The 15,972-nt window shown below is 45.2% G+C and overlaps 1 protein-coding gene across 1 annotated transcript; it reads left to right on the plus strand.

Annotated features, from left to right (window-relative positions):
* The first annotated feature begins 669 nt into the window (after nucleotides 1-669).
* Nucleotides 670-15,383, plus strand: ETNPPL (ethanolamine-phosphate phospho-lyase). The gene is made up of 13 exons (XM_063336058.1): nucleotides 670-798; nucleotides 2,801-2,919; nucleotides 3,081-3,240; nucleotides 4,112-4,186; nucleotides 5,960-6,053; nucleotides 7,043-7,159; nucleotides 8,946-9,028; nucleotides 9,556-9,781; nucleotides 10,643-10,797; nucleotides 11,554-11,643; nucleotides 11,855-11,985; nucleotides 12,871-12,938; nucleotides 13,811-15,383. The coding sequence occupies exons 1-13, from the start codon at nucleotides 743-745 to the stop codon at nucleotides 13,940-13,942; spliced, it is 1,506 nt and encodes a 501-aa protein (XP_063192128.1). The 5' UTR covers nucleotides 670-742; the 3' UTR covers nucleotides 13,943-15,383.
* The last annotated feature ends 589 nt before the right edge of the window (nucleotides 15,384-15,972 follow it).

A 15,972-nucleotide genomic window follows, 5' to 3' on the forward strand; every position in this document is an offset into this window, starting at 1 on the left:
CATCCGTGGCAGGGAGAAGGTAAAGCTGAGGTGCTCCTCCAGCAGCTTCGCTGTGTTGAAACGCGATGCCTCTTGACATGAATGCTGCCCTTCTTCCCCATGAAATTGTCCACTCTTTTTCTTATGGGCTTTGATGTCCAGTGAGATGGTTATCAAGGGTAGCCATGAAGGAATGCCACATTCGAGCATGTCGCTCCTATATGGGCGCTGTGGTCAGAAAGATATCATAGGACCAGTTATACTTTCAGTTTATACTGAAAAAGGGTGTACCAATGCATCTGAGCACCAGGGCTGGAGCCCTTTTCTACTTAACGTGCATAAAAACATAGAAAACCATAGCTCTTACTAATTTGTGCTGCTGTATAAGAACTATGGATACTGGTTTTGATGGGCGTATCCATCTCAACCTACATTTACAGACAGGTTCTGGGAGATCAGGATCTGTGAAGGTCCTTCAGTTACGACCCTAATTTTGATTAAATCGACCGCTTGCCCCCCCACCACCCCCTCCTTCCCCCCGAGGATGTCTGTAGCGTCTGAGCCTTAGCTGAACAGTAAACACGAGCCTCCCGAAAGAAGACCCCGGGTGGGGGTGCGGAGATGACGGCCGGGCCGTCCCGCCGGGGAAGGCGGGGGGGCGGGAGGCCGGCAGGGAGGAGGGGTTTGGCGGGGGCCGGCGCCGGCATAAGAGGAGGGGGGGGAACGCCGGCCGTGCCGAGCCGTGGCGAGCCGTGCCGTGAGGATGGAGGAGCGGTACAGCAAGGCGGAGACCATCGCCCTGCGGAGGAAGCACATCGGGTAGGGGCGGCGGCGGGGCCGGGAGCGGTGCGGGGAGGAGGAGGAGGAGGAGGGGGATGAGGAGCAGGAGGAGAAGGATGATGCCCCATCCCTGGAAGTGTTCAAGGCCAGGCTGGATGGGGCTTTGAGCAGCCTGGTCTGGTGGGAGGTGTCCCTGCCCATGGCAGGGGGGTTGGAACTGGATGATCGTTAAGGTCCCTTCCAACCCAGACCATTCTATGGTTCCATGAGGAAGGTCTCCGGTGGCTTCACCGCCCCCGCCCCGGCGGTGACAGCGCCCGGCCGGGGGCGAGCAGCGGGGTTGGGGGGCGACACAGCCCCGGCAGGCGAGAGGTGCCCCCGGCCGGGGGCGGCGGGGGAAGGAGAGGAGCCGCCAGCCCTTCAGCTTGCCACGTCTTCGGGCCGCTTCATGAAAGCAACAGCACATCGGACGCTACTTGGCTCTTTTTTTAAGAGATCAAAGGAAGGCAGCAGCCAGAATGTGGTACCCGGGCGTACTTCTAAAATGCTGCTGTGCAGGGTGCTTCTGTGAACAAACTGCAGGCTCCTGAGAAACAGACGCCTCTGTCAAATGAAGCTGAGGAGATTTCTTAAGCCGAGTCTAACTGGGGGAAATTCAGGAAGGCTGCCTGCCGCCGAGACCTGAGCTGTGTCCTGGCTGGGCACGTGTCTGATCCCACTGTATTGCAATATTATATTATTTCCACCTTCTTCAGGAGGTGTCGCCAAGTGAAAAATAAGTCCAGCTTGTTTAGAACCAGCACTGGCTATTTGCTGATCGCATCCTAAATGTGTGGAATGTATGAAAAGCTCACTAAAGAGTCGTAAAAGTTATGGTTTCATAAAGCGTGCACAAAAACTTCTCCTTAGGAGCCAGCTTAATGTTAAGGGACTCTTACCAGTGCAAGGATTATAGCGTTGGGCTGTGTTACGTGAACAAAAAGAAACTTTCACAGAAAGGACTGACAACAGAAGAAAAAACTGTAGTCAGGCAATGGCCGATGACAATGATGATGTGCACTGATTTTAAAGTGTACCAGAGGAATAGCTGAAGATGTCAGAAAAGATCTATGCAACAGGGCTAGAAGCTATGAGAACGTGAACAACTTCACTTCGTAGGAGTCACATTTGGGCTTCACAAGTTCATACTCTTAATATACGTGACAGTAGGGATGCATTAGCAGTGCTGTCTGAGTTACCTGGAAACGACTGTGTTTATCTGAGGCCATATAAACATTTTGAAAAGTTCAGAAGACTTTCCTTCTGCTCAGTGATATCATTCAACATAATTATATTGGTGGCACGTTCTCGGCGAGGGGGAACACAAAAAAAAGAAGCGCGTTTAGAGAATACTTTGGATAATTTTACAAGGAGCCTGAGTTTTGCTGGAAGCCAGTGTGATTTAGGTGCTTATAAAAAGCTGCTTTTAAAGATTTTATCCAAAGCAGTCAGGATGAGATACTGAGATTTTTAGGACCCGTTCAGCACCTCTGAAAATAAAGCCTGCAAGGCATTAGTGTTTTGTTCTTGAATGTGACCTCTATACGGTACAGTCATCCATTGCGTAATGAATTTTTGGCTGTAGTATAAAACAGTGCTCGACAACTTAGTTTTATTCCCAGCGAGTTAATTGGCCATACATGTTCATAAGGCATGTAAATAAACAGAGCGACAGCCTAGAAACGCAGCAGGACATATAAGGACCTGGAACGACTTGCAGTCACTAGGCTCCTGTGAAACCACTTGCAGACAGGGTCGTGCTTCGAAAACACCCTTATTAAAGACCTAATGCTATTCCCACCGTGCCTGGGGAGGTGTGCGGGGGCTGTTTTTATTTTCAGCAAGAGCCCGGCTTTTTCCGCCGCCTGAACCACTCACCGGCTCTTTGCAGAGGGAGGCAGTTGTCTCCAGAGCTGCAAAACATCAGCCCCCTCAGCACTCAAAGCAGGGGGAACAACTGAGAAAACTAAAATGGTCTTATTTTGTAATTTATTTTTTTTAGGCCTTCCTGCAAAGTTTTCTTTGCCAAGGACCCTCTGAAGATAGTGCGTGCTCAGGGCCAATATATGTTTGATGAGAAAGGAGAAAAATACTTAGACTGCATCAACAACGTTGCACATGGTAAGAGGTTCGGCTTGTAAGACTGCTTCTGTTCCTTCATGCCTAATGGGGATCGCAGACGCTTCTTCCAAGTGGTGATATTCAAAGTGCTTCTCTGAATGTCCTTCTGTGGTTCGGTAACTGACTGCTTGCTAGTAATAACTAATTATTTTCTTCTTTAGTTGGCCACAGTCATCCGTACGTGATAAAGGCTGCAACAAAACAGATGGAGCTGCTCAATACAAATTCCCGGTTCCTGCATGACAACCTGGTTCAGTACGCACAGCGTCTTACAGCCACCCTGCCCGAGAAACTCTCTGTTTGCTATTTTGTTAACTCTGGGTACGTCTGAGTAGTTATTTTTTTTTTTCCATTACGACCATTTCGGTCCTGTTTGGGATGGACGCTCAGAAGAGTTTGGTCCAAATCTTAAGAAGTAGGACTTAGTAATAAGCAACAAAAATATTTCCGGTACTGATGGAAGGATGCTTCCTATTTGCAGCTGTCACATTGAGCGCGATGGCTCAGTGCAAGAGAGCCAAAACAGCAGACCAGTCTGCTGAACGCTATGCAAAAAGAGAGGGGAACAAAGCAAGAAAAGCAAATCAGACTGCAAATTGGTGAACGTTACGTACAGATTGGGGAACGCTAGCTGTAAACAGACACATGGCCTTGGAAACAAGTGGTCTTCTTAGGCTTCTTTTAGCCTGTGATCACTTACATTGCCAGAAGAGACCACTTGGGAGCAGAGGGGCTGCTGCGGGTCAGGCTGGGGGTTTGAGGCTTCACCCAGGGAGCAGATTTGGGTTCTCTGCTGCCCGATGGTGCAAGCGCTGGGGAGGATGGAGCCGTGGCGGAGGGTGGGAGATGGGGCTGGCACCCTGTTGCTTTTCGAGGGTGTGCGGATGCGTTGCGCTCTCGGCTGCGAAGCGGTCTCATTTGTGCCAAGAGGATGTAAATATCTACAAGCAAACTGGGGGAGGCAAAGAAGGCATCTCTTTGTTTGCTGTTTATACAAAGAGCTGGTTTTTTTCTGTGCCCTCTTACGTGGCATTTCCAATCTCAACATTAGCATTGTAATCCGTATAGCAACAGAGCCTGCTGTGTTGATTTATTATATCCATCAGTCCCTTGCCTCCTCTTCTCTGTCAGAATACCATTGTAATTGGAAGCGCTTCCTCACTATTTTGCGGCTGTATCTGTTATTGTGCAGGTCTGAAGCAAATGATCTTGCCTTACGACTGGCTCGGCAGTACCATGGGCACCAAGATGTGATCACCCTTGAAAAGTAAGTCCATAGAGTAGCTTGTGTGAATGCAGCCAGCACCTCCTGCCATTGCTTCAGAAGCGGCTTTGCAGCAACCCCCCGCTGTTTGTACTCCACTGCCTGCTGAAAGAAAAGCTTTGTTGCTTTCATACTAGAACAGGTCAGGAAATCCCTTTTCCACATTTGGATAAGCACAAGTTTTGAAGATCTCTGAAAAATAAGGTTGTCAGTCACCCCAGAAGGTCAATCACCTGTTACAGGGCATTTCCCACAGACTCCCCAAGCAACTCCAGCCAGAGACTTGAACATTGGGTTGAAACACCAACGAGTGGTCTGGCCACCGGGCTGCTCTGGAAAAGGGGTTTCTTTTTGTCATGCCCTGATAGACACGTTTCTTTTTGTACAAATAAATAATCAGTGGTCAAGAGGAAAGATCCTGTAGCTCTGCAGCGGTGCTGCACTGATGCTCCGCTCTCTTCCAGTGAACGCAAGTACACACACAAAACCAAGCAGCTCCAAAATCAGGAGGCACTGGGAGGCCGTCAGCCGTGGGGAAGGCGTCCAGCCACGTCTCTGGGTTTCCCTATCCTAGGCGCAGCTGTAGGGCTGGTTATGCTGCTGTGGGGCTGGGTCTTCTTCTCAGGCTGTGATTAGAAAGTCCAGCCAGAGCAACTGCAAGAGCATGTGTCTGTCTGAATGGCACAAAGCTTGTTTGACTCGGCTGTGCTCCGATTCCTGTTAGCCCTCCTTGACTCACGTGGCCAAGATTTGGAGCCACTGAGAGTAGCTTCCGTCAGGAGAGGCTGAGGACGGAGCAGGCTCTGCCACTGTTTCACTGCAACATCTTTTGTTCCTGAACACCACAGGATGTTTCTTTGCCCAGACCTCAAGGCTCTGTAGGCTTTTGCCATAGCTGCCATCCCAGTCAGGGTGGGCTTTCTGTCATTTCTCTGTGTCCATTGGCAGATTTTGTTGACTGGCTAGTAGAAAGGTTTAAAGAAGACAAAGGAGTGCAAAAACATCCTCTCTACCCTATGTGTGTGCGATGATGAGATTGTGAACAGGTCTTTGATTTGCTTTGAGGTTCGCTTTGCTTCAGGTTTATGGCTCAACAAAAGTGTTTGTTCCCTGAGTGAAGCTGCTACATGCTTTAGGTTCAGAAGGCTGTGTTTCTCATTTCTAAATCAAATTGGCCTCGGTGGTAACCATCTTGAGCATATTCTGTATTATAAAGCTTTTATATTCAAACAATAGTCAACCTTATCCTGAAAGTGGCTTCTGCCAAACAGTCTAGCCTGTAGGGCCTTCAGGGCAGGTAGCGGTGTGCTGCTGCTGCTGCTGCTGCAGAAGGTCCCCCCCTTCTGATGCAATGCACGCTCTTGAGAGTCTTTGCAGTGGTGTTGGGGTCTAGCTTGCAAAGCTTGGGTTGGCCAGAGTGGGGCCCACAGGTTGGAAATGAGGGAGCTGGACCCACCTTGGGCTGCCGGGGCAGCCAACTTAGAGGCGGTGCGGTCCAGGGGATATCATCTGGGTCTGTCCCCGTGCTGGCACTTGATTTCATGCAGGAAAAAAAAACCAACCTGGTTTCAGTCTCGCTAGAGAATTAAAGTCAACAGCAATTTCATATTGTCTTTGAGAGAAAGAATGAGTAAACTAAATCAATATCCCCTCACAAACAGTGCTGCTGTGTTGCAGATACAGTTGCTTATTCTGGATTATTTATGGGCAAGGTTGTAAATTTAGGTCTTCTGTAAATTTGGTGAAAAGTGACTTCAATATTTAACACTCATGCAGTGCTTACCATGGCCATGTTACATCTCTGATTGACATCAGTCCCTATAAATTTAATCAGCTGGGAAAGGACAGCAAGAAGGAGTTTGTGCATGTGGTAAGTGTGGTTTTTTTGCTTTTTGTTATTTTGATGCCTGTTATGCAGCATATTGAATTACCCACTTCTGGTGTGAATATACTTTCATTCTGTTATGCTGATGCTAAAGTACGTACACTTTGCTCTTTGTCAGTGGATTAAAGACGGCAGAATTATTTGCTTTTGGTTCTCTAAGAGGGTATTCAGCTGTGAGGCTGATTTCCTTCGTAGTGCTGCTGGGACACTGCACTGTGTAGTTACACAGTTTGAAGAAATTTCCTGATAGCTGTTGTGTTGGTTTGGCTAAAGATACGCAGGACTTTTGAGACTACTTCCAAAAACTGGAAAGGCAGACTCTGCAGGTTCACACAGATCTGGGTACAGAGCTCATGGGTGTCCGACTGAGAGGGATACGGTCTGATTTTCAGCCTGAACTTGTATATCTTACAAAGGCAAAAGTCATTCTCAGCCCAGAGATGTACACCAAGCAGGTCTTTCCTATCTAGGCCTCTTTGTGCTAACCACACTGCCAAAGTAGTATCCACCTTTTTATACCGCTTCCTTCCTCTTATTTACTGAACCTCTCCCAGCACCGGTTGTAGAGGCTTGAAGGTCATACAGATTTGTACCGCGACTAGGACACGGGAAGGGAAGCGGCAGACTGGAAAACCCCAGTCTCCAGTTGCAGAAATGGATCTTTCTGCAAGAATCAGAAATAAGATGATGGACGAGGACTCAGTATTGTGTTTTGGGGAGAGGAGGGACGGTCTTGAAAGGTGGATGAGGTAGATGATGGCTCAGCAGTTGTGTCCAGTAGTGTTGAACACATCACGGGGCTGGATTGAGTTTAAGCTCCTGTAAGCATTTTTGCAATTCCATGCAGAAATTCAGGCAGTACTAACTCCTATTATAGATAATATGGAAAGACAAAAATGCAGAGCAATAGAAAAGAAAGTAAATGTTTCATAGAAGGATGGGCTTTAAAAAAAAAAAAAAATGGTTTTTTTCAGGCTCCTTCTCCAGATATCTACAGAGGGAAATACAGGGAAGACCACCCAGATCCAGCAAGTGCCTATGCTGAAGAGGTGAAAAAGATTATTGAAGAAGCACAGAAGAATGGACGCAAGGTGTGTGTTTTGCGCTCTAGAAATGCTGAGGCTTCATCCGTTAAGTGTGGCATGGGGGCATGAAACAGGCAACTAAGGACATGTTTCTTTACTCAGTTTCCCTTGCTTCCCCCTGCCCTTCATTTTTTGATGGTGGGTTCTGTGTTCGAAATGGTCCATTTTTCTACCTGATGCTCTGATCATAATTTTTCTAGGCATTAATGAAAGGCTCAATAATACAGTTGTAAATAAGCAGATACAACAAAAGCCATTTAATTTCCTATTTTATGCATTGAATCTACTGATTGTAAATATCTCAGGGCAAGCTTTGAGGTCAGCTGAGAAAATACATCACAAATTCTAGCAAGGATATGTAAAAGTCTGCAGGACATGGAGAAAATATGCTAGATAAAATCTTGATACTACATTTCTGAGTCTAGTACCTCAAGATAACTTTGGAGTCCTCTAGGAAGGTGAACCTTTCAGTCATACACAATGTGACCTTGATAAAAACAGTCAATTTCTGAACAGGTTTGCTTAAAACGTGTGTAATGTTTTGTATAATGACATTAGTGTTTTAAGACATGTAGGGCTTGATCCAAAGCCCACTGAAGTCTCAGAGGACTTCAGTGGAGATTGGAACAACACGTTCCCTTCTAGTCCAATGGACTTACATCACTCTTCTTTTAGTTTCTTCATCAACTCTTTTTTTATTCTCTACTAACGGATAGTTTTGTTTTTTTCTTCCCTTGTTTCCTTTCTTTTGCATATTTCTTAGGTTTTGGTGACATAGACCTGTGGCAGGACAAGTTGTGCTAAAGGCTAAGCCTCACATGCTATGGGAAGCTTCGTACTCTTGGGCCGTAGCATGCCTCTTCATGCCTCTTCAAATATAATGTTCAAGTATAGAACCTTCAAATATAGGTTCTTTACACGTTACTGCTCGGCCTTGTTTCCAGGAAGACCGCACCAGCCCAGAGAGACCTCTTGATGCTCAGGGAGGGGTTCACAAGTGGTGTGGGGATGCAATCCCTTAAATAGCAGACTTATGCTGAGACTTTGGGGTAATATCGTATATCTGCTGCATAGACCTCTGCTCTTGACAAGAAACGAATTTTGATGTTCCAGTGTATCTGATCCGCTGCTCTTACCCTTCCTGACTTGAAATAACTTCCTTTTTCATTCCTAGCAACTGGAATTATTTCACCTGTAGAATTTTTCTCCTCTTTTGTCAAGTGCCTCATGCTGACATTTTACTTGTGTAGTTTTTTGCATTAGACAGGGGTGCCCAAAGCGTAGCCTCAGGTCATCTTACAGTTCAGCTTCTACCCACCTCTACCTGGTGTTCAGGACTGAAGAAAAAAGCTGATCACCACATATACCCATTTCTGGAGAACCTTGGCATTAAGCAAGTTTTATTAACCTCTTGGGGAAAATGGCCAACACCGTTGTGTGTCTCCTGTAAATTGAAATTTGTCAATAAATTTACAGAGCTCCCAGGAGCCTGATCCACCATCCACTGACACCAGTGTTTTCCGCTTCAACAGCTGTAGGACTGGGGCTTAAAGGAGGTCCTTGTATTCCCATCAGGTTGCAAAGGTGGCCCTGGCTACTGCAAGTTTGGGCACCCCAGATTACAAAATGAATAAATTCTTTAGCCATAGCTGTTCTCAAGAGCCCTCGGTTGTCCAACCCATTGCGTGATTAAATTAAGGCACTCTTTTAAACGTTTGTTTCTAGACTGTTAGATGTTTGTGTAAAGGCCAAGTAGGTGAACACAGCTCTCACCTGAGTTTGTTTTTTGTAGATTGCTGCCTTCATAGCTGAATCCATGCAGAGCTGTGGAGGCCAAGTAATTCCACCTGCGGGCTATTTCCAGAAAGTGGCAGAGTATGTACATCACTTCAAAAGGGTATAACTGAAAATTAACCAAAGAAACTGGGTTTTCACTATAGGCTTATCCAGTCAATTCAGCTATCACCCTCTCTTGTTCTTGTCTATGTGTGCTTCCTTTCTATTTTTTGAAGAGTATGATTCCACTTCTTTTTTTTTTTTAATGGAACATGAGCTGACTGATTTTTTTTTAGCTGGATAATTGTGTTTCCTTTTCTGTCTTTAATCCTCGGGCCATAATGTTGATGGAAGATGAAGCTGAACCATCATAGACATAACCCTGCAGTACCATTACAGTATGCATACCCTGCAGTACCCTATTTTGCATCAAAAACTTTAGCAAACTAAAGAATTTATCAATTGAAATAGCTGTAGCTGTGTCTCAGCAGCCACGTTCTTTCTTTTTTTCCCTAACCTGGTCTCACAGTGGAGAATTTTTGTAACACGAACTCCCTTCTCCCAGATTGCCTAACCGAGACGTGTACTGCAGCATTAGTCATTCAAGATACTCTGTTTGTTCTCAGGTACGTGCGTGCGGCAGGTGGAGTGTTCATAGCTGATGAGGTCCAGGTTGGCTTTGGCAGAGTGGGGAAGCATTTTTGGGCATTCCAGCTGCAAGGCGAAGATTTTGTGCCTGACATCGTTACCATGGGAAAGCCCATTGGCAATGGCCACCCTATGTCTTGTGTGGTCACAACAAGGGAAATCGCTGAAGGTTTTGGTGCCTCTGGACTGGAGTATTTCAATACAGTAAGTTCATAGGTGAAGGTTTGCCTTTTTGTCTTTCAGTCTGCATTTAGCGGTTAGAAGTTGTTCAGGTGATTCAGCTAACATCTGTGTTCATCACTGTAACACATCACTAAGAGTTTGAGTCAACCACAGTCTAGTATCTAAAAGCAAGTGGAGAGGCTTTGAAATATGCTCTGTACCAAGTGGTATATCTTAATAGGGACCAGCACAGCTCTCTGGCAAGTCATGCATCTCAGCTCACATCCATACAGATAAATTCTTCCTTACTGCTCGCGCTCTCCACCCCCTCTGAAATGTTGATCATGTAAACTTTCATTCTGTAGGATAGGCTCTCTGCTGGTGGGGCTCGTGCCCTGGCAGACCTTGCTCTGCAGTTGTCACCTAACAAAACAGTGACCTTTTTACCAGGAAACATTTGAGCTGCATGCGTGCCACAGAGAAGCAGCTTGTTTACTGAGTCCTCTTTCTGCTCCTGTGACTGAGCCTTCTTCCCAGCTACCACGATTCCCCTGCTTTCAATGGAGTTTATACCCTCCGGCTCAAGGAATACCAGATCTATCACCCACTCTTCTTCACAGGAGCATTTTGCCTGCACGTGCAATCAGCAAACCATGAGAGCATCTTGAACACTTCAGCTGTGAAATCTTCAAATTACTGAAACCCGAAGCGGAGGAAGAGGGAGCCCCGCCCTTGGGCCTCTTACAGGGCCCAAAGTGTGGGGGACAGTGCTCCACAAAATCCCCACCTCTTCAAGCTTTCCTCGTGGCATGCCAAGCAGGAGAGGGCAAGTGAAAACTACATGGATAGACACAGATGACTTTTTCTGATGAGTTTGGTTTTCCTATTTGTCTTTACTATCAGTTTGGAGGCAATCCGGTGTCTTGTGCTATTGGTTTGGCCGTGCTGGAGGTGATAGAAAAAGAAGATCTCCAAGGAAATGCTACACGCGTAGGAAATTATCTCCTGGAGTTGCTGGCTGAGCAAAAGGAGAAACATCCCTTAGTGGGAGATATAAGGTGGGTGCCTTACAGCAATGTCAGAGAAGAAAAAGAACTGTGCTAGAAAAATCAACAAGTTAGGGTAAGGGGAACTCAGAAACATTATGTCATGACTGTGCTACACCTCTTTTTTAAAATGGACTACCCAAAACTGATATTGTAAGGCAATAAATCTTTCAAAAAAGTTGTCCATCCACTGCTTAGTTAGGTATAAGCCTAGCCACTAGAAAACTTCTGGGAGAGAGTGGTAGAAAGAGCCATCCGCGTGCAATAGCCCAGTTGTCAGCACACTGTTGGGATGATAGCGACCTTGTTCAAATCTCTGGTCCATTTCATTTGGAGATGTTTGTGTGGATTTTCCTTATGCTACTGCCATGATAACTGCCTTCAGGGGTTTTTGGGGGTGGGCTGGGTTGTAGGGGGTTTTTTTAGTTCTTGGTTTTGGTTGTTTGTCTTCCACAGCTCCTTGGCTTGATGTTTGCCAGATAAGAGAGAAAGAAAATTATTCTGTCGCTCTTAAGTGGCCAGGTAGCCTTTATGAGCCAGCTAAATTTATTTATCTAGAAATACCTGTTATCCCACTTGATTGTCTGAAGTAGCCAGTGCCAAAATATGACCAAAGAGAAAGTCTCGTCTCTTTCCTGCTGCTCCTTCCCTGCTTGCACCCTAGGGAAGGGAATTGCAGTTGTTAGAAACAGGTTTTGCATTTGCAGGAGAAGGCTTGGGTTGTTGACACTGGATTTCACTTCTCTGTATTTTTTTTCTCTGTTCCAGGGGTGTTGGATTGTTTGTTGGAGTGGATCTGGTGAAAGATCAACAAAAGCGAACACCAGCCACAGCTGAAGCCCTTCACCTTATTTACAAGTAAATGGTTTTTAAAGACTATGTGCAGTGATCAGACCCTCCTAATGTTCCCCAGCAGTTAGTCCTTAATTTCAGTTTAAATTTGTGTAGCTTTCAATAACATAATACTGGGAAAAGCAAAGTTTTAAAATCTAACTCGGCCTGAAGGATCTGACAGGACACAATATAGTTCTATACCTGCCTCTAGCGCAGATGTTTCCTCTTTCCACAGGCTGAAAGAGCATCATATCCTTCTTAGTGCAGATGGACCCCACAGAAATATACTGAAATTTAAACCACCAATGTGTTTCACAATGGAAGATGCAAAACACGTAGTGGGGACAATTGATGCACTTCTCACAGGTATGTATTCTCAAAGGAATACTCTTCTTCATTCATTTTCCAGGTGACCCATTAGAAACAGCATCCGCCATAATCTAGGCCATTAAATGCAAAGGAAATCGGTTACATTTCTTACCACTTGTCCAAACTGCTGTTCTTAATGTCAATTATTATAAATAAGTAAAAAGCCCCATGTGTACTTCATCCAGACTTTTAGGCAAAATCCTGCTCTTGATCCGTTCTCTCACAGACTCAATGTTGCTACTCATTTCTGGTCACATATGCTATATGTTAAGGAGCGAACATGTTAATTGAGCACAGGCCTGAAAGACACTGCTGAAACAGTGAACAGTGGTCAAACTTTCCATAATGTGCTCTACCTTCTTTTTTTTTTTTTTTTTTCCTTTTCTTTTTTTTTAACTGTCATACTGGAACTTGATTGTCTCACTCAAATTCAGCCTGAAGATTTCCAGGCTCTATTTATCTTCTAACTGGGGACCAGTCCAGGGGAAAACAACGTGAGGTATACTGTTATTGTAAGGACTCCCCAAGCCCATTCTATGCTGAACGCTCCCATCTCCTGAGATTCTAACAACTGGAGTTGGACTAGCACAAACCTGCTGGAAAAAGGCAGAATTCAGCTCCGAAAAGTCTGTCTGAACCCCCGTGCTACAGTCAGGCTGTTAATTTCACCAAACACCCCCAGGCCACACAGTCCTGATACATTAATCACGTTGCCTCAGAAAAATGTTTTAGGAAGTATTCATCATTCCTCAGTTATTCTTCTGTGTGATAAATGCCCAGAGGAATAGCTGATTAGGTATTTTTTACTTCAGCCAGCTGTTAAATTGACTGTGTGCTTACTTACCCCTGGTTCTTTTTAATTATTTTATTACTTTTTTTTAGAAATGGAAGAGGCAACTGGAATGAAGACAGAAAATAATGCATCTACAAATGCACAGTGTAAAAGAAAAGTAGGTTTTGAATTTTTCTTGGACTCTTACTCAGATGGGTGTTTGGCAAAGCAAGTATATGTTACTTTGGTAGAGCACGCCTTCATTTTTTGTTGTGTGAGTGGTTCTGTGCCTTGAAACCGAGCTCAGAACGTAACCCGCCACTAGAAACCTGAGAGGATTGTGTTACTGGGGCAAATCTAAAAAGAGATGAGTAATACAGACCTACGGCGAGAAACATATTATAGACAAGCCCCTCGCTTTGTCTGCCTCCTGTGCAGACAAGACCGACCAGACTTTGGGCTGCTCAAAATTGTGAGCTCGGCAGTCAACAATTTTACTAGTTCTAGGTATTGTGTGCTACTGATGGATATTTGGCTTTCTAAGCAAGCCTTCAGCCTGGAAGGTGTCCAAGGTTTCGGAGAGTTCCCAGGATTTCGTTTCCACTGTAGCTCTTTGAGTATGAATGGCTGACATGCATCCAAATTAGGACTTCTTAGGTTGCAGCCTCAGCTTTGGATAAATCATATATAATTTCTCACATCCTTAAAAACACGTCACCCCTGTGTTATAGGAAAGCTGACCGAGCTGTCTCTTGGTGAGTTTTCCAGTGATGCTGTGAATGGTGGGAAGGCGATATCTCAGCTGTCTGGGGCTGTAGTAATTAAGGCAGAGACCCCGTGGATTATTGGCTGACTAGGTGATACTAGATTTAGGGTGCATGCCTCCTCTCACAGATATTTGTACGCATTCAGTTCAATTTCTTTCAAAGCTAAGAAGCTGTGCCACTAAAAGAGGAGAGTCAGGCAGAGCTACCTAATGGGAAGCAAGTCCAGTGGCTGCCTGTTGGAAGACACGCTCGTGCCTTCGCTGACACTTCATTTCTGTTTCAGACGACTGAAGGGAGTCCTCAGCCAGAAGGTGCAAATGAAAGCATCGGCAATATGAATGGAGCTGCCTGCGGACAAGAAAATGGGCATTATTCTAAAAAACGCTCAGTGCCAAGTAAAAGAATAAGAACATGAAGAGGGAAAATTTCCTCATTCAGTTTGAATTTGTGTCCGGCTTGCTTTTGAGGTGAAGAGTGCAATAGTCCGGGTCCTAGGAGCTGTTTGAAGCCTAGTCCTACCTTCCATACGCTGGCTGAATTCCTGTTAGCTTCAGTAGGAGTTTAAAATACCTTTTCAGATACATGAGAACTGCACCGCGTGGCTTGAAATCTAGATGTGGCAGAACGGACAAGTGATACACGAATACCTGGGCGCTGATGGCAGGCTTGACATAGGTACACAAACTCAGCGAAATCTGTGGATTTACCCACATTACACAGAATCTGAATTGCTTAACCACCATACAAGCAAATGCCAATCTTTTTAAGTTTGAAATTATATGCTTAATATGCTATTTTTACAATATTTTAAATTTCAATATGTAATATTGAGATGTTAATTACTTCCCATGTTTTAATGGCTGAATTCACAAAACAATGCTTGAGAGAGAAATCATTATTGTCTTCCGGTGTAACTTAGGTCCTATGGACCATATTCCCAGCTGATGTAAATTGGTGTAGCTTTGTTAACGTCAACGATGCTCTACCAAGAGTCTACCACTGTGTGTGTAGCGACTCAGTGCTTCTGCAGGGCATTCTCACTTCATGTGCAAAGAAAATGAAGAATCTGGATCCTAATTTTCTATGGATAAAGCAGCTTTTGTAGATAACTATTTATATAGAGAGAGTAAGATTTTATGATTTTGCAAGTAGAGTATATATCATTTCAGACATACTGATGGAATTTAACCTGAGGGTCTCTCAAAATGAGGTTCCCAGGGACAGCCCAGCTTGCATTCCCATGGATTTTAGCTGTTTTGGCAGCCGTGGGAATTACTGCCTGATCCTGTTGTAGTAGTGCTGTTACTTTTTGTCCGTGGTGGTGAAGAGTCGCGTGCCAGTTGCATGGGATCCTGACACATAGATGGCTGTGCTAACATTCGATAGGTGATTACTAAAATGAGAGGACCGCTGCATAAAACATACGTGCGGCCACTTTGCAGCCACTGCCTATCATCTGTGCTGCACATACTTGAGACTGGCTTGCCTCCTTCTCAGTGTTAAATTTCAACAAGAGCACGCAAGCCCTGCGTCCCTTTTTTAATACATGCACAACTCTATGCTATGGAAGACACCGAGGGCTTTACAAATGGTTTGTACTTCAGAAAAAAAGCCAAAATTTATTTCCTCTTCAATTTTAATACCCTAAGTCCTGCTGTTTTGTGATTGCTGCTAATGATCCTACTGATATGACTGAAAATTGAGCACCTTATCTAATTTTGTGTTTTCCACAATTTGCTATATTAATATTGATGGTGTAACATCTTCCAACATCCTCAAGCTGGCTTATTTTCTGTTTCACGGTCTTTGAATAATTCTTCCATAAAAATAAATCTCTCATTTGTAATTATGATGTCCTCCACAAAGAGTTGGGTTTTTTTTTGTTTTAATCTTATTCTTCAGTAACACCTATTTGATGAGGGCAGTAACTTCAGTTTTGGCTGGGGGTTGTCTCCATGCCGAAGCAGAACTGGCTAGCCTGTGGTTCCCCGAGGCCCTACATGGCCCTCAGCTGTCGGCAGCTCTTATGCTTCAGAACCAGATGTAACCTCAGCTGCCACAATTCAGCCTCTGCTGACCCTGCACCAGGAAGGACGCCATAAGGCTTTTCCAACATGAAACTACACAAAGGCCTAAGTCGACCCAGTTTGGTGCGTGTCCAAAGGCACAGTTTGGGTTATTTCCATACGGAGTGGGGCTACTTAACATTGTACCTCATCCATCATGTGCTGCAGCAGCAGCGGCGTGTGCTTCCCAGCAAGCAAATGAATGATCAGGAATAGTGTGGTGTGCCGGACGAGGGAAGTGATCATCCCCCTGTACTCGGCACTGGTGAGGCCCCACCTCGAGTACTGCGTTCAGTTTTGGGCCCCTCGCTACAAGAAGGACATTGAGGTGTTGGAGCGAGTCCAGAGAAGGGCTACAAAGCTGGTGAGGGGTCTGGAG

The sequence above is a fragment of the Chroicocephalus ridibundus genome, chromosome 5 (assembly GCF_963924245.1).
Source record: "Chroicocephalus ridibundus chromosome 5, bChrRid1.1, whole genome shotgun sequence".
Taxonomy (NCBI): Eukaryota; Metazoa; Chordata; class Aves; order Charadriiformes; family Laridae; genus Chroicocephalus; species Chroicocephalus ridibundus.